Source organism: Drosophila mauritiana, chromosome 3L (genome assembly GCF_004382145.1).
Source record: "Drosophila mauritiana strain mau12 chromosome 3L, ASM438214v1, whole genome shotgun sequence".
In the NCBI taxonomy this organism is placed as follows: domain Eukaryota; kingdom Metazoa; phylum Arthropoda; class Insecta; order Diptera; family Drosophilidae; genus Drosophila; species Drosophila mauritiana.
Window position 1 is genome coordinate 14145254 of NC_046669.1, and position 23364 is coordinate 14168617.

General features: G+C 38.3%; 4 protein-coding genes across 7 annotated transcripts in view; 2 read left to right on the plus strand and 2 right to left on the minus strand.

The window, feature by feature from the left end:
• The window catches only part of LOC117139547, a 121035-nt gene extending 116414 nt beyond the window's left edge, over positions 1-4621 (minus strand). Inside the window, exon 1 of the mRNA XM_033301935.1 lies at positions 4460-4621. The gene's annotated coding sequence lies outside the window, so the exon portion shown is untranslated. The remainder of the gene's footprint in view (positions 1-4459) is intronic.
• A 2931-nt stretch (positions 4622-7552) lies between these two features.
• On the plus strand, positions 7553-8198 carry LOC117140866. Its single transcript, XM_033304004.1, has 2 exons — positions 7553-7867; positions 7919-8198. Exons 1-2 carry the CDS (start codon positions 7609-7611, stop codon positions 8164-8166), a joined length of 507 nt encoding a protein of 168 aa, XP_033159895.1. The 5' UTR covers positions 7553-7608; the 3' UTR covers positions 8167-8198.
• A 559-nt stretch (positions 8199-8757) lies between these two features.
• Positions 8758-11606, plus strand: LOC117140663 (phosphate carrier protein, mitochondrial). Of its 3 annotated transcripts, none has more exons than XM_033303708.1 (4): positions 8758-8860; positions 9162-9579; positions 9887-10227; positions 10721-11060. In XM_033303708.1, the coding sequence occupies exons 2-4, from the start codon at positions 9190-9192 to the stop codon at positions 11058-11060; spliced, it is 1071 nt and encodes a 356-aa protein (XP_033159599.1). In that variant the 5' UTR covers positions 8758-8860; positions 9162-9189. The 3 variants fall into 3 exon arrangements, with proteins under 3 accessions (XP_033159599.1, XP_033159600.1, XP_033159601.1); XM_033303709.1 differs by lacking the exon at positions 8758-8860 and adding an exon at positions 8900-8992; XM_033303710.1 differs by lacking the exon at positions 8758-8860 and having other exon boundaries at positions 9190-9579; positions 10721-11606.
• A 652-nt stretch (positions 11607-12258) lies between these two features.
• On the minus strand, positions 12259-22060 carry LOC117140470 (protein phosphatase 1 regulatory subunit 3B). 2 transcript variants are annotated; one of them, XM_033303418.1, is made up of 6 exons: positions 21620-22060; positions 21088-21249; positions 18295-18660; positions 13949-14155; positions 13566-13878; positions 12259-13506 (listed from the first exon to the last, which is right to left on the minus strand). In XM_033303418.1, exons 2-6 carry the CDS (start codon positions 21177-21179, stop codon positions 13330-13332), a joined length of 1155 nt encoding a protein of 384 aa, XP_033159309.1. In that variant the 5' UTR covers positions 21180-21249; positions 21620-22060; the 3' UTR covers positions 12259-13329. The 2 variants fall into 2 exon arrangements, with proteins under 2 accessions (XP_033159309.1, XP_033159310.1); XM_033303419.1 differs by lacking the exon at positions 21088-21249.
• Positions 22061-23364: the final 1304 nt, after the last annotated feature.

Consider the following 23364-nt stretch of genomic DNA (forward strand, 5'->3'; position numbering starts at 1 on the left):
ATCCATGAATCAGGTTTCTTGCATAAGTATTTTGTTTTTATTATTCCCATTTTTTTTTATATTCACTTAAAAATATGCAGGCTAGTAGTTTAAAAAACTTAACAAATTCCCAGAGCACCGTATTTATTTATCATCGAAAGACTTGTAATTTTCCAAAAATACCATAAACAAGTTTTTTGCTCAAGTCTTTTGTTTTCTCAAGGCGCTGTGTTCGTTTTCAACGTGACTCAAAATAAATCATATAATATAAGAGTAGGATAGGAATAAATCAAATATCATTGTGGGCCACCTTCAACTTCGTTTGACATTTGAAAGTAACCGACAGCAAACGGCACAGAAATATGCAAAAACGAGTTTGCAAAAATGAACGCAAGTCGACAAAGTCACTCTCAATTTTCACGAGCTCTTCATTTGTTTATGGAAAGCCACGCAGCCACTCAGTGCTCAATTTAAATCAAATATAAAGTAAATAGCGAACAAGAAATCCAAAATTAAAATTCAAACTGGTTAAGGCTGTTGACTTCATCAGACCGGGGCTCCATTTAAGGGCCACAAAAAGTCGTTACTCGTATTACCCGCCACCGTCCAACGCCTTTTGTGGGTTCTACAAAAGCGGTCAAAACCCCCCAGCCCCCAAAAGTCCCATCCTTCTGGTGGGTGTTTTGTGTATGTGCCACGCAATTGTGCGGTGAGGTAATTAATAAGCCAACAACAAGCCAATTGAAACCGAACGTTGCGTCTTGTTGCACCTTTACAGCCTTCTTCTCATAGTGAGTGTCGAACTCGGGCCGGGCATACTAAGTAGCCGCCGATAGTTGGCTCACTTGGCTCGGTTTGCCACGGCTTGGCTTGGTTCAGTTCGGCTTTATTTCATTACTGACCATACCCAAGATGAGTTTCGGTTAACTGTCGTAGGGCTTCAGTGTTTCTGAGCTTTGCGCAAGTGCAGTGCCACCGAATCAAACACAAAAGTCAATGAAAAACAAGCCAAAATGTGCAAATTGCAGGAATCGTGTTTCAGCAATGAAAGGGTTTTGTTGGTGTGCTAGTATTAGGGCCTCTAATAATTACACCAAAAATTCTCTAAAAATGTTCTTCGAATTCCATTGAAATCATCCCAGAACCACCAAACATTCCATTCCAATCCACTTACTACTCGGTGTGTGCTTGCAATCCGAACACACACTCCAAGGGGTTTGGAGTTTGCAGATTGGCGAGGCCATTGCTTAGAGACCAGACTCGATAGCAGACCCCATACCTATGCAATATTTCAGAAACGGCAACTGCAACTTCAGGTTGTCTAACAATTTTAACCCAGTTTTGTTTATATCTTTTTTCGTTTCGTTTTCTTGCTTTCCACATTCTTGTAGGAGCCATAAACAAGTTTTTTTCTTGGCCCGAGCCGATGAATAAATGGCTGAAACATAGAAACAGAAACGAAACAGAGTTTGGTGCGCAAATTGCAAATAGCGACTAGCAGGCAGCAAATTGAAATTGAAGCTAATGAAAAGGCCAAGTGGCGTGGAAGAAGAAGAGGAAGCAATTGCCACATTGATCAAGTTACAAATCGGCCCTCTGCGAAAGAGGATGTGTGTGTGTGGTCAAGCATTACGGTTGGGAAATGGGGGTCAATAGGGATTTACGGTTAGACATGCGAGGCGGCTAAGTAGGTGCGGAAATTGCCGGCCATTGGTAATGAGACCACTGGACGATTAACCATCGTCTTCTGATGACTCGGTATCGTATGGCCCGGCGCATTCTATTCTCGTGTGGATGATGCTCCATCGATGGTCAAGAGTGGGTCAGCAAGTGGATGGGCCTGCTGCAAATGGGGACGAGCTTGACGGCCGAGGTTTGTCACGTTGGTTACAGTTATTGGAAGCGGTTCACTTTCCGGACATTCAAGCCGCTAGCTTCACAAAGTGTTATCAATTATACTGCAATTTGTTCGGGAATGCACAAGAATGTCGAACAGAGAATAGAAAAATGAACAGTGAAAAATGCAGATAAAAGTACAAAACATAAAAATCAAGGCGAAACGAAATTATATTTAAGCAGACAGATTTTATTCGATTTTATTTTATTAACTGTTGATTTAAATAGACGCATAATAAAGCATTAATAATGCTTGAAAAATTAATAAATTTATTTTCATTAAGATATATTCATATTTTATTTTCGGCAAATAATTAAATTAATATTAATATCATGATAGATCATTCAAACTCGATTTAACACAAAACTGACTCATGATAATTGGTTCCAATTCCACACCCACATTCCATAAAACCAAGTGACATAATATACAGAAATTCAGAAAGCAGGCGAAATAAAACCCAAAAATAACCCATATTAGCGAGTTTTATGATTTTCCAACCATTACTTTTTGGCCATTTCAGGCCAACGTTAAATAAAAGCCATTCACAAAAAACTGGTCAACTAAATACCGCTCTATCACACGTCTTTGACTTTGGTAAGAAGTGCGTCGCAAGGGGGCTAACTTTTGTTAATGCCTTAGTGTAAAATATATTTGAAGCGACCATCCAAAAGTTCAGTGACCTTCGTTCCGGCTACTTGGACAGTTTTCTACCGCCTCGCGTCTGATTGTTCTACACTTGTTGTTCAGTAGTTTCGGCTTAGTTTTTTCCTCTCCAGCGGCTATTTACACGGTGTCAACTCACTCCAAAGTCACACATTTTACCAAGTCATGATCTGGGGGTACTAAGTGCACTGAGAGAAATAACAGATATTTTTGTTCCATTTAAAGTTTAGTTCAATAAAAAGGGTTTGCCTATTTACAATATACCAATTTAATTTAAAGTTACTAGCAATATGATATGAAAAACATTTAAGGAACCAAAATATATTTTAAAATTTTAAAATAATTGTAATTGCAATAACTGTGATACGAAGGATATGATTACCTAAATTTTACATCTAAGAAACTTGTTTAATTTAAATTTATTCTTTTATTCTTTTCAAATTTTGTTTAAAAATATCATTTATTTTTCTGAGTGTAGTGTTAAGAGAACTCCAAAACAGAGTTGTAAAGACATTGTATGCATGTGCTGTGCGGATGAGGCTCCCGTAATGACGTTTTATATTAACTTGGCTGCGCACCTGCCAGCTGACTAACTGTTTCGCGGCTCGTGGTCTCGTTTATTTGAATGCCCTTCTGCGTAATTTTCACACATAAAAGACTCGTAAAAATGTTTCATAAACATTAAAAAGTTTAATTTATGATCTCCTTTCATTCGTTCTTTTCGCTATGACTTCGTTTAGGTGAAATGCTTAACGGTTCCGCATCTTTGCTGTGGGGCAAAAATCTTAGAGAAAGAAACCCAAAAGAACAGCGAACGGTATTGATAGATTTTAGAATTCTTTGCTCTAGGCTGGAACTAAAGATCTGCCCTAATGGCATATTAATTGACCAAAAATTTTGTGAACTTTATATGGCTAATAATGTGCCTGAGTCTGCCGGTTTCATCAGATGTTGATAGATGTGTTTATTGATGGCCGTTGACACAATTAACGATACTTAATAATAACCTTGAATATGGTGATGGCATTTAGCAATATTTTTTATTTTTGGCCATAATTAAGATTTCATATGTACCTAAGGCCAATTCGGCTTGATAGATTTTAATTAAATAAAACTTGAATTATAACTTGCAAGTTTAATTTAACATTAAGTGTAAAACAATTTTCATTGGAATATACTTGAAGAAAGCTGGTTTTTCTACCTGCTTTGGGCTTAAAACAAGCAAAACCTTGTCAACAATTTCAGCTCACGTCCATCTTTCCATCTTCATCGCCAGCAATAAATCTGCCTACGTTTTGCAAATAGCCAGCTTAAGACTTAACTAATTGCCTGCCATACTTCATTTATTTTTGTAAAATATCTTGTCCGAAAAACGAAGCAATTACAAATCATACGATCAAGAGCGGTACGACGGGGCGTTCGTTCCACTTGAGAAGTGCTGAGCTCCAATTAGCGGCAGACAATTGGCAATAAGCCGGCTACTCGCAGATTTTATATATTTTATTTTAGCCAAAACATCAACAATGGCAACCTTGACATTGGGAACCAACTGGTGGGGGGAAAAGATGCGCAGCGACTTGGAAAGTTAACAACAATGGCAAAGGCTCGCGGAATGTTGAATGAACTAAACCGAAACGGTTAAGCAGATTAAATATTTGAACGTGCCCGTATTGCATGCCAAAATATGCAAAGCAAAAAGATATCACAACTGTAAATAAACAAATCGAAAAGCCGAGCTGTGAAAAGTGAATCATCGAACAAGTTTCAGGTTGAGAATATCTTTTAGATCCGAGATGAGCTCACTGCCCAGGGCGTTGAATGCCGTTAATAGACATCGCAAACGAGTTAGCAAATGGATATGCAAAAATAAATAAAAACTAAAACGGGCACAGATTATTAAATTGAATTTGATCTTACCTTTTTCGTTGTACGATGAGAGGATTCAGTTTGTTTGTTTGATTTTTGGGCACTTGCACTTGATGGCAGATAAAAACATTTGCAGGTTTTTGCACAATCACTTATTTATATTTATTTTGAATTTGCTGGCATATTTCACTTTAGTTTAATGAGTTTATCGCACTGAAAATCAGGTGGAACTTCTGGTTAGAGTTTTGAAAGCTTTCCCTTTACCCAGTCCCACTGCGATCAATAAAATTATATTTTTCATCGCTCCTGCGGTTTCACTTCGGGCTGGATGGAAAAGCATTTACCCATCTTGAGGTCTTCTTTTTAACATTTGGCTTTTCCAACCAGTCATAAGTCAGGCCAAGACTTTCAATTAAGCGGCTTAAAGACAAACAACGGCAAACGAAAATCGTGTATGTCGGTGGGTAATAGAGAAAAGATGCTTATGAGCCGTATGTAAAGAGTATCTATGTATCTTTCCGTCTTCTTTCTCTTTGGTAAAAGTGTAAAAATTACGCTACGACTTGCGCTTTCACAAAGCTAACAAAAAAGCGAAGCAGAGATTTTTTCTTCTTTCCGTCGTTGATTTATGCATTGCGTTTGCGATGAGGATGAAAAGATACGTAGATACATTGCTTGGAAAACATCCACACACGACTCGAACGGCAGGGCGACTGGCTGATTTCGGGTACTCCTAAGTTCCGGGTTGAATTTTTTATTTTTACTGATGCTTAAATTTAAATTGCCGTTCGATTTAAAATAAATTAAAGCACACGCACAGTTGCGCAGCAACAATGGAAAACCAATGTGTGTGAAAGTACAAGAAGCAACGTGGAAAACATCGCCCATTTGGAAACGGAAAATTGTCAACGCACATTGAACTTGACAGACGAAAGAGAGCGCCCTATCTAGCGGCATAGAGAAAGAGAAAGACGGGTAGGGTGCGCGGCACATGCCTTAATTTACAGTTAAGCGCGGCAGACATCCACAAGATGCAAAACTCCAAAGATACTTTCGGCCAGCGGAATGCGAATCGCGGACGGCAAACTGCGAATTGCACTTGCCGCGGCAACTTTTTCATCCGAACACGAAAAAACCACGATCTGCACGCAGAAAAAGTAGTGATAAGATTTTACTGCGAGAAAACTAAATAAGGGTTTTTAGATTGCAATCTAAATAAAATGTTTACCATTCTTAAATTTCTAGAACAGTTTAAGTTTTAAAAGAGGTCGTCTTGTTGCTCAACTTCTCAATTATACTAAATTTCAGCATACACAGAAAGTGTCTCTATCTCGAATTTTACAATTCGGAATGACTTTCTAGCACACAATTTCTTGCAGTGCCACAACAAAAAGTGAAGGGGCCCCAAAGCAAACGTCACCGAATCCCTTCCCCACCCCTTCCTTCCCCTTACGACCGATCCTTCCTCGAGTATCTATGTGTGCGCCTCAAAAGATCAGAGTGTGTTTGTGGCGTCTCGTTTGTTGATGCGGTGGCTAATGGCTGCATATATGTACATATATTCGCAAGCGAAAAAATAAAGAAATATATGGACAAGGCCTGTCTAGTCATAGCGGTACTTTGAGTGGGCCGCCAAACTGGGGGGAAAAGGGGGAAGATTGGGGTAGCTAATGACTTGGCGCCCAACTGAAGGAAGTTGCCAATTTTTGTTGCTGGTTAACTAGTCGCAACTGGTGTTGATTAGTTTTTCTTTGAATTTCTTTAGGACTCACTTCGTTTTTAATGGGCAATAAAATTCCGTGAATTGTTTAAAGAAGAACCACTAACAGTCAGACTTATTAAAAATGATTAGAAGACTCGGAACCTAATTAATTAAATATAGAATCTTCCAAATGTACATAGATTTATTAAGAAAATAGCAATTAAGATGACCAGTTCAGATTTTACATGTTATTTACTGCTTATAGAAATGAGATAATCTTATGAGATCACTTGAAATGCAATATGCAATAAGCAATTCTTTACGTTGATCGAAGGTGTTTTTAATACCATTTAAATTATTTCAGCAAGCAGCATTTGTAATGTTTTATTTATTTTATGCAATGAGATGCGTATTATAAATTTAAGCGATCACCTTAAGAACATTTTAATCTAGACTTTGGCAGGATGACCTGTATTTTAAAATATTTTTAAAAAGTTAACGATATTTTCTTTAGAAAGAGATATTATTTTTTTTTTGTATATATGTACATATTACATATGTACATATTATGTATTATATTAAAAACTGAAATCATATTTCGCTCAAGTTCATATCTCATTTGTTATCACTGTTCGATTCTCCTAAATCAAACTTTCTTTTCCGCTTGTAAAAACATGACCAGTCTCTTGATTACTTTTCGATTTATGCTTCCTCCTCTCAGACTAAACCCAAATCGATCAGTTTATCGCATCCACTCTCAAGCTTTCAAAACTTATCCACAATCAATTTACTCAAACACTTTGCCGTAATCTCTATTTCAGATCTAGCTTCAGTTAGCGGACCGTTACACAAAAGCACTAACACAAAACACTTGGGCAGAGCAGCTCTCCTTACGTTTAACTTTAATTACTCAATTATTTGCCTGATTTTGTTGTTTTTCACTTCTTAAGTTGGAAATTAGCCGCGAAGTACGCAGACCCAAAACGTTGGCCAACTGATTAGAGCGAGCGAGAGGCGGCGAGGGGCACAACAACGATCATATCGGATCGGATCTCGGATCGAATGGGATAAACTATATATCGGACTACTACAGCGCGCGTGTGCGAACGCGCTACGAACCAAACTCAAACTGACGACCGAACTCCACTCCACAGAAATCCACGAGCGAGCAAACACAGTAAATGCAAAAGCACAAGCAAAAGCAAAGACTGCGGCAAAGGAAAAGAAAGAAGAGCAAAGACAATCGAAACCCAGACTCAAAGCTTTGTGAAAGAATCCGTTAAAGTTTTGTTGGTATTAGCAATAAAAAACTGGCGGAAAGGTTTAAATAATCCTTGAACTTAATAATAACTTTTATAATATAATTATCCATATGTACATATACTTAAAATAAGTAAATTTTGCTCGTTTTGTAACATAGTAGGAACACAGTGGCCTTTGGAAATACATACATAAACTTTATCAACGCGGCCTCATCGAATTATTTTTCTTACTTTAAATGTCTTTTAATTGTATATATTTTCTTATTATACTCAGTGGGAGACTGTATATCACCTGTGCCGAAAAAAACGTGTCTATAATAGAAAATGGAAGATGCTTAGACTGTAGGAAGGAAAATAAGGAAATGTGTCGGATTAAAGAGACAGGATTTAGTTGTTATGAAGGAAACTTTTATAGGCGATTGGGACGATTACAAGGTGAATTCCCCAAAACAACAAATAAAGAGGATGTTTGCGTTCCGCCCGGAATGCATATCGGTATAAGATGCATTTGAATAGTAATAAAAGACTAAATTATTAATTTTACAGATATTATAAATGCCAAAGTCTGCTGCGTTTGGTCGCCTGAAATCGGTTGTCAAATATTATTAAGTGAAGATCACCAGGGCGAATTTTGCTTCACTTGCAGAGTGAAATATAAAATGGAATACAAAGGACTAATTTCCTGTCCGTGTGTAAAAAGTGAAGGATTGTGCCAAGTCCATGTGAAATCGTGGCAGACCTTTGTTTTTACATGTTTAATCATAAAATTATCCAGTTTTACGATGGGGTTCTAGCTTATAAATTTAAATTGTACCTAAAATTGTAAATAAATTGTTATATCTTTTTCATAAAATGCATAATACTATAGAGCTTTAGATTAAAACTTGTTTTATTGTGTAAAAAGAGCAAACAAATTACAAATGCTATCAAAAAATATGAGGATCTTACAATTGAATTTATTATTTTAAAGTTTGTTTATGAAAAAAAGACTGCTTGAACGAACGAATAATACACAAGAATTTTTAGCTACACTAAAACGTATTTATAACGATTTATACATTTTATGATATATTTAATAAAATGTAAATTATTTTCCAATATTTAAATATCATATTTTTTATTTTTTTTGATTTTCTTAAAATGTGAAATTCCGTATTATTTTTTTTAAATATTAAGAACTAATGTCAATATGAAATTAATATTATATTCACATCGAAGTCAATGACATTGAAATATTCCCACCTTATACCGCGTATGCAGATGGTTCGGGTCCACGCTCAAGCGCCACCAAAGTTTTGTTCCACGGTTTCAGTCCAGAGCTTAAGATTTTGACATAAGTGTGGCCAACTATCCTCAATCTGCAAGATACAGCTCTCCACCGCGAACCCATCAAGGCGTTTTGGTATTCGGGAGAAATCGCTGCACCTCCGTGAGCCCCCCTCATTCTTTGAATCCCTGCCTACGAGCCGCTAACGTTGCTGACGAATAGTAAGTGCGAAAATTCCGAGCGAAAATTGCATAAGTTTTGTTAAATCTAAATCAAAGTAGCCGAGCGGTGCTCTATCGCTCCCTGAACACATACTAAATTTACGTGGTTGCTTGAAATCCTTCGCTTTTCGGGTAAATTTAGTGTCGTAAGTACGGGTGCTCGGAATTCGAGGCACGCCGTTATGTAACCTACAATAGCGAAAAGCAGCTGATTACCCAGCTATATATATAATTAGATAAAGCACATGTCGCCTCCGAGGTACATATATACGTAACTAATAGTTGGTCTCTCTACTTTCAGCCGACCTCAGAACAAAAACAGAATCAAGATGTTCTCCAGCTTCTTTGAAACTGCCCGGAACTCGCCATTCCGCACCCCCCTGTCGGTGGCAAGATGCGATGCCGCCGCCCCAGTGGTGGATCCCCAGCCGGTTGAGGGTCGCCAGATCGCCGCCGCCGCTACTCCGGTGGCCAACCAGCAGGATTCGTGCGAATTCGGCAGCACCAAGTACTTCGCTCTGTGCGGAATTGGTGGCATCCTCAGCTGCGGCACCACCCACACCTTCGTGGTCCCACTGGATCTGGTGAAGTGCCGTCTGCAGGTCGACCAGGCCAAGTACAAGAATCTGTTGCACGGATTCAAGGTCACCGTGGCGGAGGAGGGCGCCCGCGGACTGGCTAAGGGCTGGTTCCCCACCCTGCTCGGCTACTCGGCACAGGTGAGATTGGGCTTCACTTTATGGGTTGCATAATCGTCTGGAGGCGGATTATATGCTCGTGACCAGGTCGGGTGACCTTAATTACATCGGTTCCGGGCTTAAAGCAGATAAAAGTGATTCCAATCGAACGTTAAGAAGATTGATTCTTAGGCTGATATCTTAGTATACCTCAGGATAACAACACACCTCTGACAACTTTATGGTTACGGAATATACAGATACCGAAGATAGAATCTTGGATACTACTGCAAACTAGAAAGTAACTTCTGAGAAACAACAGGCTAACCTGCGTTTCTGTATCTTTCAGGGTCTCTGCAAGTTCGGTCTGTACGAGTTGTTCAAGGTGAAGTACGCCGATATCATTGGTGAGGAGAACGCCTACCTGTACCGCACCTCCTTGTATCTGGCTGCTTCCGCTTCGGCCGAGTTCTTCGCCGATATCGCTCTTTCGCCGTTCGAGGCCGCCAAGGTGAAGATCCAGACTGTTCCCGGATTCGCCAACAACTTCCGCGAGGCAGTGCCCAAGATGCTGAAGGAGGAGGGTGTCAATGCCTTCTACAAGGGTCTGGTTCCCCTGTGGATGCGACAGATCCCCTACACCATGATGAAGTTCGCTTGCTTCGAGCGCACCGTGGAGCTGCTCTACAAGTAAGTAACATTTCCTCTTAAGGTATCCTCTAGTTTCTACCGCGGAAAAACTTTCCAGTGCTATGCACAATATCAGTATTCATATTAGCACTTTGCTATTATAATAGTTCAAAGGTCTTTGTAGACTTTTAAACTGTGAAGTTTCAAAAGTGATTTGCTAATTGATCAAAACGGAAGGTATTCATAATAAAATAAACTTTTAGCGCGTCAGCAGATAAGAATGCCTGGCACGGCAGAATTAAAACCAACGACAAATGCTTATCTTGTTCAAATATAGGAAAATCGTATTATTTCGCCACTCGTTTGTTACTATGGATAAAATATGAGCCTTGTTAATAGTAAAAACTTTGTTTCGAAGCAGTCCTTTTGGAGTGCAATTTAGGTAGCCACTTAAAGTTCAAATGTAAAAACTAGAGCAATACCGTTCACAGTTCGGGTTGTCAAGCCCCAACGAACCCCGTTAAATCAATACTAATGATGCAACTTTTTCTAGGTATGTGGTGCCCAAGCCTCGTGCCGACTGCACCAAGGGCGAGCAGCTGATCGTGACCTTCGCTGCTGGCTACATCGCCGGTGTGTTCTGCGCCGTGGTGTCGCATCCCGCTGACGTGGTGGTGTCCAAGCTGAACCAGTCCAAGGGAGCCAGCGCCATCAGCGTGGCCAAGTCGCTGGGCTTCAGTGGCATGTGGAACGGATTGACTCCTCGTATTATCATGATCGGTACCCTGACCGCTCTGCAGTGGTTCATCTACGATGGTGTGAAGGTCGCCCTCGGCATTCCCCGCCCACCACCACCAGAGATGCCCGCTAGCCTGAAGGCCAAGCAGCATTAAGTTGGCTAGTCCAATCGGTTACCTTAAGGCCAGAGTTCACTAGTTGGAGCGATTGGAGCAGACCCAGGAGCAACATACTTTTACTTTCTAACGAATTTCGATTTCAGTATAGCAAAAATGCTTTATACTTGTTTCTCAGCAAGAATACATTAATGTTGCGTGTGTGCCATTGCACATGTACATTCCAAAACAACACTTTACGCATTTCTCTAACACAGCACTTATACACACTTTTTTATAAACATATCTTTCTAACTTTAAAAGCCAAACATTCTATCGTACGAAACTAAGCTACACTCAAGTTCAAAGTATTTAATTCCATATATATTCTGTTATACTATGTGCTATACTTAACCCTATGTGTTGTCTAGCTTGCGCTGGAAAGTATGTCCGTATGTTGTACCTTTGATGGCCAGCCCCCTTGTTATCTCCTCTCCGCTGCCCCACAGGCCACACATGCGAATATGATATTAATGCTGTTTCAATTGTCTGACCCGATACCCAAGAAAGCACTCTGAATAAATTAAATTATAAAATATAAAAACACTACCAAGCTGCGTTTTCTAATCATGTCTATCTATCGGGAACTGGTTATTATAGCTTGTGGCTGCGATCACATTAGAACGATCGTGGAGATAACCTTATGACCAATCAATGATTTCCCTGACATTGAAAGCGGGGTTTTATGGCGCTATAACTAGCATTGTGAGGTAACCAAACAAGAGATCACGAATGATGATTGCTTTAAAGGAAATATGGCCAAATTCGGCTTAGTTTAATCGTAATCAGCTGCCAATTGTCTGTGAGAATTTTTATCTAGTACAAGTACATAAACAACTCAAAATGTCGATTTAAGATGTTTAAGCAAATCTATTATAATTAATATTTTAACAAAACGAGAAGAAAATCTTTGCTTGGTACAATTATTGGCAATTTTTACACATTTGATTTTTAATGACCCACGCGATACTGTTGTAATATTTATTTATTGCTATTATAGAATTAAAATGCTGATCTTCATCCCAGTTTAATTTGTTTTATAACTTTTCGACGTCTTGGCTAAAGAAGAATAACAACAGTTTTTTTTTCGAAAAATATTTATTTTATTTATGAGCATTGAGCTGAATAAGACATTGCAGTGGCTCGTTGTGTCATAAGTCCAGTAAAAACTAAATAATTAAATAGTACGCTTTATATATGGGCACATATATAGTTGATTTATTCACGTTACGTCAGTTGGGCTCCTTACTAACTAAATAACCTCTAAGAACTAAAAACTAGTCATCGTTATATAACTAAATTCATATGTGTATATAAATGTATTTAACAGGCAATTTTCTGGTATATTGTTTTGCTTTTGCTTCTGTATGTACAAATCGCTTAAATCTAGCTAGGTGTATATATCATATATAGTCGGGGATCTGGATCACACAGAACAATGAGGACAAAGTACTTTGTTGTCTGTAATGTGGTGATGCGAAAATTGCTGGGTTCTTTTTATTATATAATGTATTGCAGGACGTGTTTTCTTCTCCATAACAAGCCATTTCAGTCTTAGCGTTTCAAGTAACCAAAAAGATAAAAATGTATAATAAAATGAAAAGAATAGAAATGATAAGTAATAAAACGAATAAACTTAGGGCTACAATTTTGTTGTTTTTCTTGTGTTGTTTCATAATGTGTGTATTGTTGGTTTTTGTTTTCTTTATTTTGCAGTTGCAGTAAATTTCGAAACAATGGTTTGCTTGGATGCTTCACGCCTCAAAATTTTTTCTCCTTTCATTTTTATAAAGTTTTTTTTTCGTTTTTAGTTAACATAAATCTAGTATCAGTTATATAGATGTAGACGATCACACAGGCATACAGGTAAACATATAAATCGATCTTTTTCAAAAATTCTTTACAGTCGAACATAAAACATTTAAAAAGTTATACATAGATTTTGAAATTCCATCAAGTTGACTAAAGACAAGACATACAAATTCGGGCTTCGCTCAGTAGAAGTAGTTATAAGCCCTCCTATTTCATTTTATATTGAGTAAACCTCAAGTCAATGGCACATTAAAATTGGGATATTTGTACCAGGTATTAGCTTAGGTCAAAAAGTTTCGTTAGTGGTAAAATCTTTTGGACTCTCTCTCTGTCAATAAAACTGATTATAACACTTTTAATCTGTTCCAATTCTGTTTCTTTCTGTTCATGCGGCCTAAATGAGAAACTTTATTCAATCGCTTGGGTCAGGAAAATCCAATCCCGTTCCCAGGCGATTTCACCAATATGGCGTATGTGGCTCCTGGTGCCAGCCATTTTGGTCTTGCACCTTGGCCAAGGCATCGGTCAGGGTGGACCTTATTTGCTGGCTCGAGTTGCGATTCTGACCCTTATCATAGGGCGACAAGGCGTTGTAATAAAAGGGCGATCGCTTGCTGATGGTGTAGTTTTTACCCTGTAAGTAAATACAAATTTTGTAAAATATTTTTTGAGTTATTTTAATGCCAAACTCACATCATTATTATCCCAATATTCGGTTTCGTTGGTGCGGTAGCAGATGCAGAATTCCAGGCGCTTGGAGGATGGTGGCAAGGTGATCTTGAAGGAAAATGTATCGAAGACTACATGAGCACAAGTAGCCGGTCCATAGGCCCTGGCGTATGTACAGAAGATATCCTGCTGGCTCTTCCAATCATCCCAGGTCACACGGACAATGATCTCCTTCTGGAAGTCGATGTTCTTCACCTTGATGGTGCCCACGACAATCGATTCCTCATCCTTGACGATCACATTCTCCAAGGAAACAAAGTCGCGTTCTATCTTTTGTCTGAGTAAATTAAATACAAATATTTAGAAAACTCGGATATACTTTACAGTTGTGTAAATAGGGTACCAACCTAAATGATAGATAGTCTGAGGCTGGCTGCTTGAAGTCCACTGTCCACTGATCCGGAGGATGTGGGCTGACCAGGCCCTGTGTAATTTGCTCCAGAAACTTCATGCTCCAATAGGGCGGCACATTCGAGGGTTCGGACATCACACGAACCTCGGTTAGCGATAGACCCTCATCATCAGCGAAGATCACATGCTTTTTGGGGCCACGGCTGCAAAAAGTATAAAGAAATACCATTCATTGAGTACATCGCAATTTATTATAAGCAAATTATTCATTATTAAAATATATATTATTAAATATAGATTTGACCCTGGCTTTATCAGTTTGACTTGACCCCCCATTCGGAATTATTTATTTTATTTCTTTGTGGTCATTGACTCGGCATCTTTCTGTGCGCGGTTTTCTATTTCTATCCTTAACAGTTTAATTTTATTGGTTTGTTTTGACTTTAGTTTAGCGAACTGCGTCTTTGCCAAATGCATTTCTTGAAACCATTTTTGAAAGCTCTTACTATATAGGATGACCTTTGCCATCGTTGTCGATTGTCTGACAATTGGTAATTTAAAATCCCGATCGAGTGAAACTTTTCCTTTAGTATGATTTTTCCTTTTCTGCTGAGCATTTTTATTCCTTTGCGTTTCCCGAAAAATTCCCTGCGTCATAAAAAGAGTAATGTGTATTGTATATTTTTTTGTTGGTTTTATTTTTAGAAGTCACGTACGGCTTTGCCAAAGATTTGCCTTAATCTATATGTAAATCACGCCTACTTTTGCTTTTCCTTTCTCTTTGCCTTTATTTTATTGGGCGACTCTTCCCACGATTCTTTTGCTTAAATGTAAATAAAAACACACCCACTAAGATATATCAAAAATAGAGGATAACTCGTGATTCAAAATATATAAGTTATTCAACGAAATTTATTTGGAATCTGAAATCCATTGGACTTTTAAAATTTTACCTAATTTAAATGAAGATACGAATAATAGTTTTAAAGTCACAATATATTGTATTTGTTGCAGTTAAATACTTTCCAAACTCTTTGAAATAATGTTCCGCCCTTTTGACTTTCATATTACTAAAAAAATCCAATAAAAGTTCTATTTAGAAAGTTGGCCATAAATTCGATAAGATATAGCGACTAATTTTGGCTAATCAGCTTGGGTAGGGGCTCGATTTTTGTATGGTTTTTCGCTGTTGCCAAACCAAAACCGAAAAGTTTCCGTCAGTTGGAGCAGTCCTACGACCAATGGCCCCACACAGAGCAGACTCTATTTGGTCTGCATATTGGAGGAGAGTCGGCGGGAACGCATCGAGTGCTAAATATATATGAGAAGTACAAATAGCCAACAATTGAAATGGCTATCGACAGACAGGCTCTCGGTTAATTGAACGCCGGCCGTATTGCCAGAGATCGGTGATGGTGATGGTGTATCGGAGATCGCTGATCGTACCACCCGACTCAGCCAGAATCGGATCGTAACGACTACCGACTACCGACATCACGCATCGAGGGCATGATCGGTGTGCGCCTGCTGTTGCTGCATTTTCTTCAACAGGTTTCTTGGCGATCGCTTATCTGGTGTGTGTGTGGGGTGGGTCTCAACGCCCAACAGGCCAACCAGAAACCGGAGACCGCGGACGGGTCTCGTTTTTTACCGACCGCTTTCCTAAAACTTGTCAACTTGAAAGAGATCACCCGAAAAAATCAAATAAAAAAAGGCATTTACATTTTCATTAATTTTCCTCCACTTGGCTTACATTTTCTCCAAGGGAAACGAGATACGACTATCAACTGTCTTTTCTTATAACCCAAAGGCAGTCACAATTCCGTATGCGTTACGGAACGCATTTATTTTCGTGGGTCCGGTTTAAAGTCCATAAATTTGTAAACTCCTCAATATGCAAGCCGCATTAAGATCGTTGATGGGTGCAGGAGAAACAAGTTTGGGCTGCAGCAAAAGGGCTTTTTAAAATCGAAACGTTCATGTAAATGAAAATTGTGTTTAAAAATACTTTTTAATTTCCTTAGTTTTCAATTTGCAGGCCTTGCTCGAGTTCCCTCATTTTCTAAAGTCAATAACCTGTCTGAAAAAAATATTCTGGCAAGACCTGTTGAAATTTTTACAACTGGCTGATTTGATGGTCATTCTGGTTGACCTTACAATCGAACTACTTTTTTGTAAACGAATCAAGGTAGTTCCGTATTTTATGTCGCCAAATTTTCTGTATTTTCTATTTTATTTCCCCCCAACTGAATTTCAGTTTGGCCAAATATACCTATCGTTTATATTTTTCGGAAATTTCCCCTAAGCACATTCAAAGTCCAATAGTAAGAGACTGAAAATAGTTTTAACTCGTAAAATTCGGTCGTGGATTAGGCTTTTCTTAATTATCTATCTCTATCGCTACCAATAAATATAAATTTAATTACGAATGAAATACAATTTTTGTAAATTTACGAAATTCTTTCACATTTTTCGGCTAAAGGTGCGCCAACATTTTTACATCAGACCCATCTGCCCCAGACTCACTTTTCCGATCGATTCACGTGATCTTTGCATGAACATCAGACATATCTCCCCATCTCTATATATAACCTTACGTTTGTGTGCATTCGTATTCCGAGGCTTGTAATGTTGAAATATTTTTAGTTACGTTACACCCGAAAAAAATTGTGTCTTATGAGATGACGCCTTTCGCTTGAAAGCGATCACGCTTCTATGCTAATAATTCTACGGCCTTGACGTGGACCGTCTGCCTCGTTTTGCGGTTGATCTTGATGATTTTTGGGGAGGGTAATTAAGACAAAAGAAAGATCTTTCATTGGCTGTCAAAACTCATTGGAAAATGTGGGGCCAAATGTCTACATGGGTGACAAGCAGTTGCGATACGCTTTGGAAGGTGATGAATAAGGTCTTCGATTCTTAAATCAAGCCTCCAAAGAAGATAATTGTGTTACTTAAATGAATTTTAATTTACTCTAAAGATTTGAATTAGTAAATTATTTTTTTCCCAGTGGATTTCGTAACTGATAAAACGAGGCATACAAAATACGCAACCGCAAAGTGTACACAAAATCTCCAATAGCAACAAGCACACGTCTGGTTTACATTGATAATATTATGGGTAATTGCATTCGTTTGAGTAGCTGCGAAGCTTTAAGCCTGATCTCTTGTCTAGGAGACGCAGCCCAAATAAAAATAGTGTTCGCGCCTTTGACGCAAATGAACGTATAAATTATTTTCTCTATCTCGTGGCTTGTGTATTTTTAGGCATTTCTCAAAATGCCAGATTCAAGTGCAAAGAAGGAAATCTTTTATAGGGCTCGTTGAAAGCGAAATATATATATATTTTACAAAATATCTGCGAGACATCGATAACCCAAATATTTTCATGGCCTGCATATGAATCGATAGCGAATAAATGGAAAGGAAAAACGAAAATAATGGCGCCTCGCTGTTGGGGTCTATACTAAATACCAGTCTATTCCCATTTGAGTCTTAAAATGTGCGATTTTTTATCTCAGATATACTAGGTGGCAGATTCTCGACTCGTGATGCAGTGGCGTGTTTTTATTTTGGCAGATTTCTACAGTCATTTAGATAATTTATATTTTGTTTTTGTGAAATTGCATGCTCTTAAAAATATATAAAATATACTTTCGAGTATATTTCATGATCTTTTTGCATTTGTTTAGCCTGGCGGCCGTCTGCAATTGACTTTCTCTGCTTATTTAACAAATGACATGTGCTCGGCTATGACGTCTGTGGGAAAGTTATTCGACTGCCAACAGATTTTCTTATTCCTTTTACCAGAACTATTGCAAATGCCTTATAAACGATTAATCTTTGTTTACAAAATATGGCGGAAGTGGTATTTTCGCAGATTTATAAGAAATGATCTTTTCAAGTTCCAATTTTTAAGGCCAAAGACAAAAACCCAGAAAACGAACTATTAAAATTTAAAGATTTAAGTTTGTATCATAAGCTTTCGATTTCTTTTTGACCACAGCCTACAAAATTAAGATACCCTATGAAAACCATCTATAGCTTCTTGTGTTACATCGCTTTCTCGGACTTTCCTTGAGATTTCCCCTCAATTGACATCTTACTATTTAATGAATCTGTTATAGGTTGATACACCCCATTCTGACCACAATTACCCAGGCTCTCACACCATTAAGTTCCCATCTAGTTCAGTTGGTGGTTTAGTAAGTGCGGCGCCATAATCTTTGAAGGCCTGACGTCAAAGTGACTGAGCCCGCCGGCATTTACAGCCTTCTTGATCGTTTCGGCGCCGTTGTATCGAGTTACCTACATTACGTAATCTTATCGCCCGCACACTCACCTCACTTCGCCGTTGCTGTCGCTGTCCTTGCTGCAGATACAGCTATGACTGGCACTGTCCGTGACATCGGTGTCCGTCGGCGAGAGATCTGCGGAACTGGCTGTAGTGTTCTGGGATTTGTGCAGGCAGGATTTGCGGCTGAGACAGGATTTGGGCTGATTGGTGAGTAGCGGCGCCGAGGCCATTCGCTCCAGGTAACTCCGTCCGGAACGACTGCCCACGCCCAAGGGCGTGGCACCTGCCTTCTGCTGACTGGGGCCCTGACCCTGGACCGCAGCCGAGGCGTTGTTGACCATGGCTTTGGAGGCCAGAGTTATCACTTGGGGCCGGCAGTAGCGCGACGCTCTGTTGGGCTCGTCATTGTAGCTGAAACAACGTATGCAAGTTAAATTAGTTATATATATTCCAAAATTAAATTATAAACTATATTTCTTAAAATTAAATGAATTAAATATATTTTTACAATTTAATTTCGTTCTGTTTGCAATCAGTTAAAATATATTTCTCTAACACCACTAATTGAAAATATAATTTCTATATTTAAACATCAGCAGATGGTAGCCATCTTTCAATTGTTTTGACCATTTTTTGTGATTCTTTTTTTCGCTTGGAAAGCAGAAAAGAAATTCCCATGGATCAGTCTTTTATTTCAAGCATCTACGCATTAAGCTGCCTTTTATCAGGCCTGATAAGAGTGGTGGCTTTAATTTTTACTGTCTCAATGCCTGCCTTCATTGTTCGGAGGCCTATGTACTACTTGTATTTGTACTTGTACTTGTACTCCTACTGATACGTGCATATTGTCTATAAAGAAACATCGCTGATAAGAGGAGTTGCGCGCGACCTCCCCACTTAATTCGGGTTTGCCGTGGGTGGGAAATGTGTAGTATGAAAGTGAAGCATATTTGTTTGGGTTCTTCAGTGAGTCATTTCTAAATTCGTATAGTCGGAGAGCCTCACTAAATGAGTAAGACTCATTTGGCACAGTTCACATCCCATTTGTAGTTATCATAATTTTTCGGCTAGACATTCATAAAACTAAAAGTCAATGGTTGATAAGGATCGTTCAATGGGGTTCGCGTGGACTTTTGCATGCTTAACATATGTTAATGGCATGCTGATACGTATTTTTCGGCGTGGGCCTGGCTATGGGAATATTTCCGTCTGCTCTGCTGTTATCACAAACTTTTTTTGGCTAATTGCCGCTGTCTGGACACAATATCAGCATATTTAGTGCTTGTGTTGGCAACTTAAAGAATTCAATTATTTTCAATGACGATCCGCCCAGTTACGTGGGTAGTTTTAAGTATTGGGTGTGGTAAACTGTTGTAAAATCACGCTGTGAAATTTCAAGTGAGTTGACGCATTAGCAGCTGAGTTACTTGAGTTGGTTGGAGTACTCAGTTCGTTTGAAGGCATGCCGCTCACGTGCCCCGATAAGAAATGTTGATAGTTGGTAGGGGTCCCAGTAGGTCTTTTGCATATAGTACCTCCCACAGGTTTATCTACTGAACCTCTTTAATCTTAACTGATTATTGGGTTTTTCAACGCTTCTTGTAGCGTTTGTTTTGCTTGGCCATACTCTAGATATAGATTTATTTTTAGCTCAAGTCCTCATATATGCGAATATAAATTATACGAATTTTCGGTATTGTATATTTATCATTCCCAAAAATAAAATACTCTCAACAAATATGACGAAAATGCAGCGCGTGCAGCAAATGAAGCACGGCAAAATGCTTTAATTCAATCAATTGCTCTCGCCTCTGTATATGTAGATAATAAATACCCTTCTTCTCTTTACCAATTTGTCAAATTTTCGACTTGCTCGTGTGTGCCCCTGAGAAAAAAAGTTGCGTCAAGCGCCACGCGCAAATTGTCGCCAAGCAAATTTTTGGCGTCACCCCCCCGACTCGTGAACGAATCTTCAAATCTCAGTTGGCTCCACCAGCAAAAGATCACCTCAGAATCGGCGAAATGTTTGTTTTGGTTCAGTATGCTTTCTGTCTTGCCTTGATCTTGAATGCTTGCTTTTCATATTTTGCCAATCTGTTGTTGTCAACCAAAAAACGAGCCTTAGCACGAATATTTTTAGTACCTGCATTCATTGTGTTTCCGAATAGTTCTCAGGTTTTAATACAATTAATTGGGCAAGACATGTTTCCTGCCTTTGATCAGGTGTTAAAATTTCCATAGACGACACTTGAAACAGGTGTTTCAAGTGAATCAATATTGGCAGCCCTCGAGAGATCGATGTTATTCGTTTTCTGCATTGTGTAAACAACTGAGTTCTTATATTCATTAAACGGAATTATGGCATTCCGTTCTGTTTATTTGGTTAATGTGGGTTATGTCTGGGTATTTTGAAATTTATTTTGAATTTTAATGTTCAAAATTGTTGTTTAAATATTCACAAGAGAGAACACCTAATGCAAAAGGGTATTCATCATTTTAATCTGTTATGTATTTTTTATCTCTCAGTTTAATTCACTTACTATCACATGGTTTTTCATGTTATCAGACATTTATATCTTTTCTCTTATTAACACGTACACCAGCTGTTAAATTCATAAAAGATGATGTATCAGAAAATGCTTCTAGTTCCTTATCAACCGATAAGAAAGTTAAAAGTTAATATTTTCTTTCGACATGAAAAAAAACCTTTACTCTTTCAATGATGTTTGGCTATTTAATTTCTTTTGATTGGCTGCCGAAACTCGTGAATTCACTTTGTTAAATTAGTCCAATTGCTGGTTGTATTTATTTATGAGTGCTATACTTTTGTAAACTTACTTCAACGATTGACGGGGATGTCCGCTCATGAAGTCCGCCAGAAAACTAACGGGTGGACTGTGACTGAATATGGGCGGACTGTGCGAAATCATTTTATATATGGCTTCGATCTGCGCTGATTACAATGATCTCTACAAACAAGGAACTTTGGTATGGAAGCCCCTGTGGAAAAATATAGAAAATTAACGATTTGTTTTTGTTGCTAATCGAAGCGCGGCAATAAATGAACGTTTAATTGGAAAGTAATGTGTAAATTGAATGCATGATCCGAATATATAATATATGTTTATGAAATTTCATATTAATTGCTAATCTCAGGTGGAATCGGAATTAATGATGGTATAATATAGCAATACCATTTCCATAAGAGATAACATTCGAAACGTTGTTAGTTTGGTCCAAATGCATGTTAAAATCAGTTCGATTCAAAACAAGATGATGTAGATGCTGATACCCAAAATATCAAAAAACCAAATGCCCCCTTCTTATGTTCATGATATGTTTATTGTGCAGTTTTAGCTTCACAACTAACCGTTAATTGTTATCTCCACTCTGTTTTCCGCTTCACTTTTGACTTCTGGCTAGGAGGTAAGGAACTTTTCTTTTTCTTGTGCAGTCAATCACTTTCAATTTTACTGTGATCTTTCTTTCTTTGATTTTATTTAAATTTTTACTTTTTCATTTGTACATCACGCGTGAGCGTCAGACAATGAAAAACGATCGTTGGGACGGAACCTTAATTGAATTTATTAAAATCCTCCGATCGGGGGGCACTTTTTCGTGGTCACACACACAAAACGACGAACGATTTTTAATAGATTTTTCGCGGACTTTGCTTAAGTGTAGCTAAATTTTCTTGTGTCAATTATTTAACACGGACAAAAAAACAGCAACTAGTTTCCGTCGCGTTCCCCGCTTCGTTCCGTTCCTCCTATGAACCGTACGCTTCGACGCTGCGAAAACGAATGAAAATGTTTGTTGCTGCAACTTGCCGTTAAGACTTGATCGGAGCGGCAGAAAGAGAGAGAGAAAAAGAGAGAGATTGGGTGTTTGTATGCTCTTCCAAAAAGTATACACGTGTTAGCGGAGAGTTTGTAATGTAATCAGAAAGTGATATATTCGATGCGTGATATATCAAGAGCCTGTATATAAAAACAGAAAAAACAGTATTTGGTTGGTTATTTTTTAAAATAAACTCATCCTATTATTAATACGGAGGACCATATAAAATAGTTAAATTTTCTGATTTGTTATAACTTTAAAATAGTAACGCCAAATTAAAATATTCAGGAAAACCAGTAGCACATATAATGTATCCGTTTGATGGTGTAGGTAGTCTCGATAAGGGTATACAGAATTCAGGGTTCAGAAATCGTGTTAGGTTTCTAGAATAGCCCCGGTCTCTCTCTCTCTCTCCTGATCGACGTGGCTTGCATATTTTGATTGCATTTTGGTATTCCGCAGTGATTGTGGTTGTAGTTTCGATTTAGCGTCGGTCCTAGTTGCTTTGATTAGTTTTGGCGCCACTGGCGGTGACAAAAGTCAAAACGGGTGTCATCCCCTCGAGACATGATCACTTGCACGGGGAGCATCCCATCTCCCAAAATCAAATTTCCCACTGAGCCTCGTGGCGCTCGAGTGAATTTCAAGGGTTTATTTGGCAAACACTTTTTCCGTCTCCGCTTTTTAAATATTTATCTTATCGAAGTCGGTAGGCTATAGCCTCTGATCTGCCCAGTTAAATAGTTATTGCCTTACGAAATAATATTGTCATTATTAGTTAATTTATTATTAAGAAAATATTTTTTACTCAGATATATAAGGGTCACTTCCGCACTCAATTGAATATGGGACATTATTCACCACTCGACTCATTTGTGAGTGGGTCTTGGGTTTATGTGCTCTGCCCACGCATTTCCTTTATGTGAATGTGCTCCCCTGACATATGTAAATCAATTAGACATTTCAAGAGGGTCTTGTGAGTGAGACACTCTTAGTCTATTTTCATTGCTCAACTTATAAAAAAGGCTTTGAATTTAATTGATATTGATTTTTAAATAATAAATACTATAAAGCCCAAATCTCTGTCTCAAAAAGTACCTCCTTTTATTCTTATTTTTATATATTTTATCTGCTTTGATAAGATAACAGCTGATTATAAATGCATACGTATTAAAAGCGCGTCCAAGTCATTAGTGAGTATAGCTTAAAATTCCTTATGAATCTCATAAAACCTTTAATAAAATAGAAATCCACACCTAAACCTGCATAAGAGGC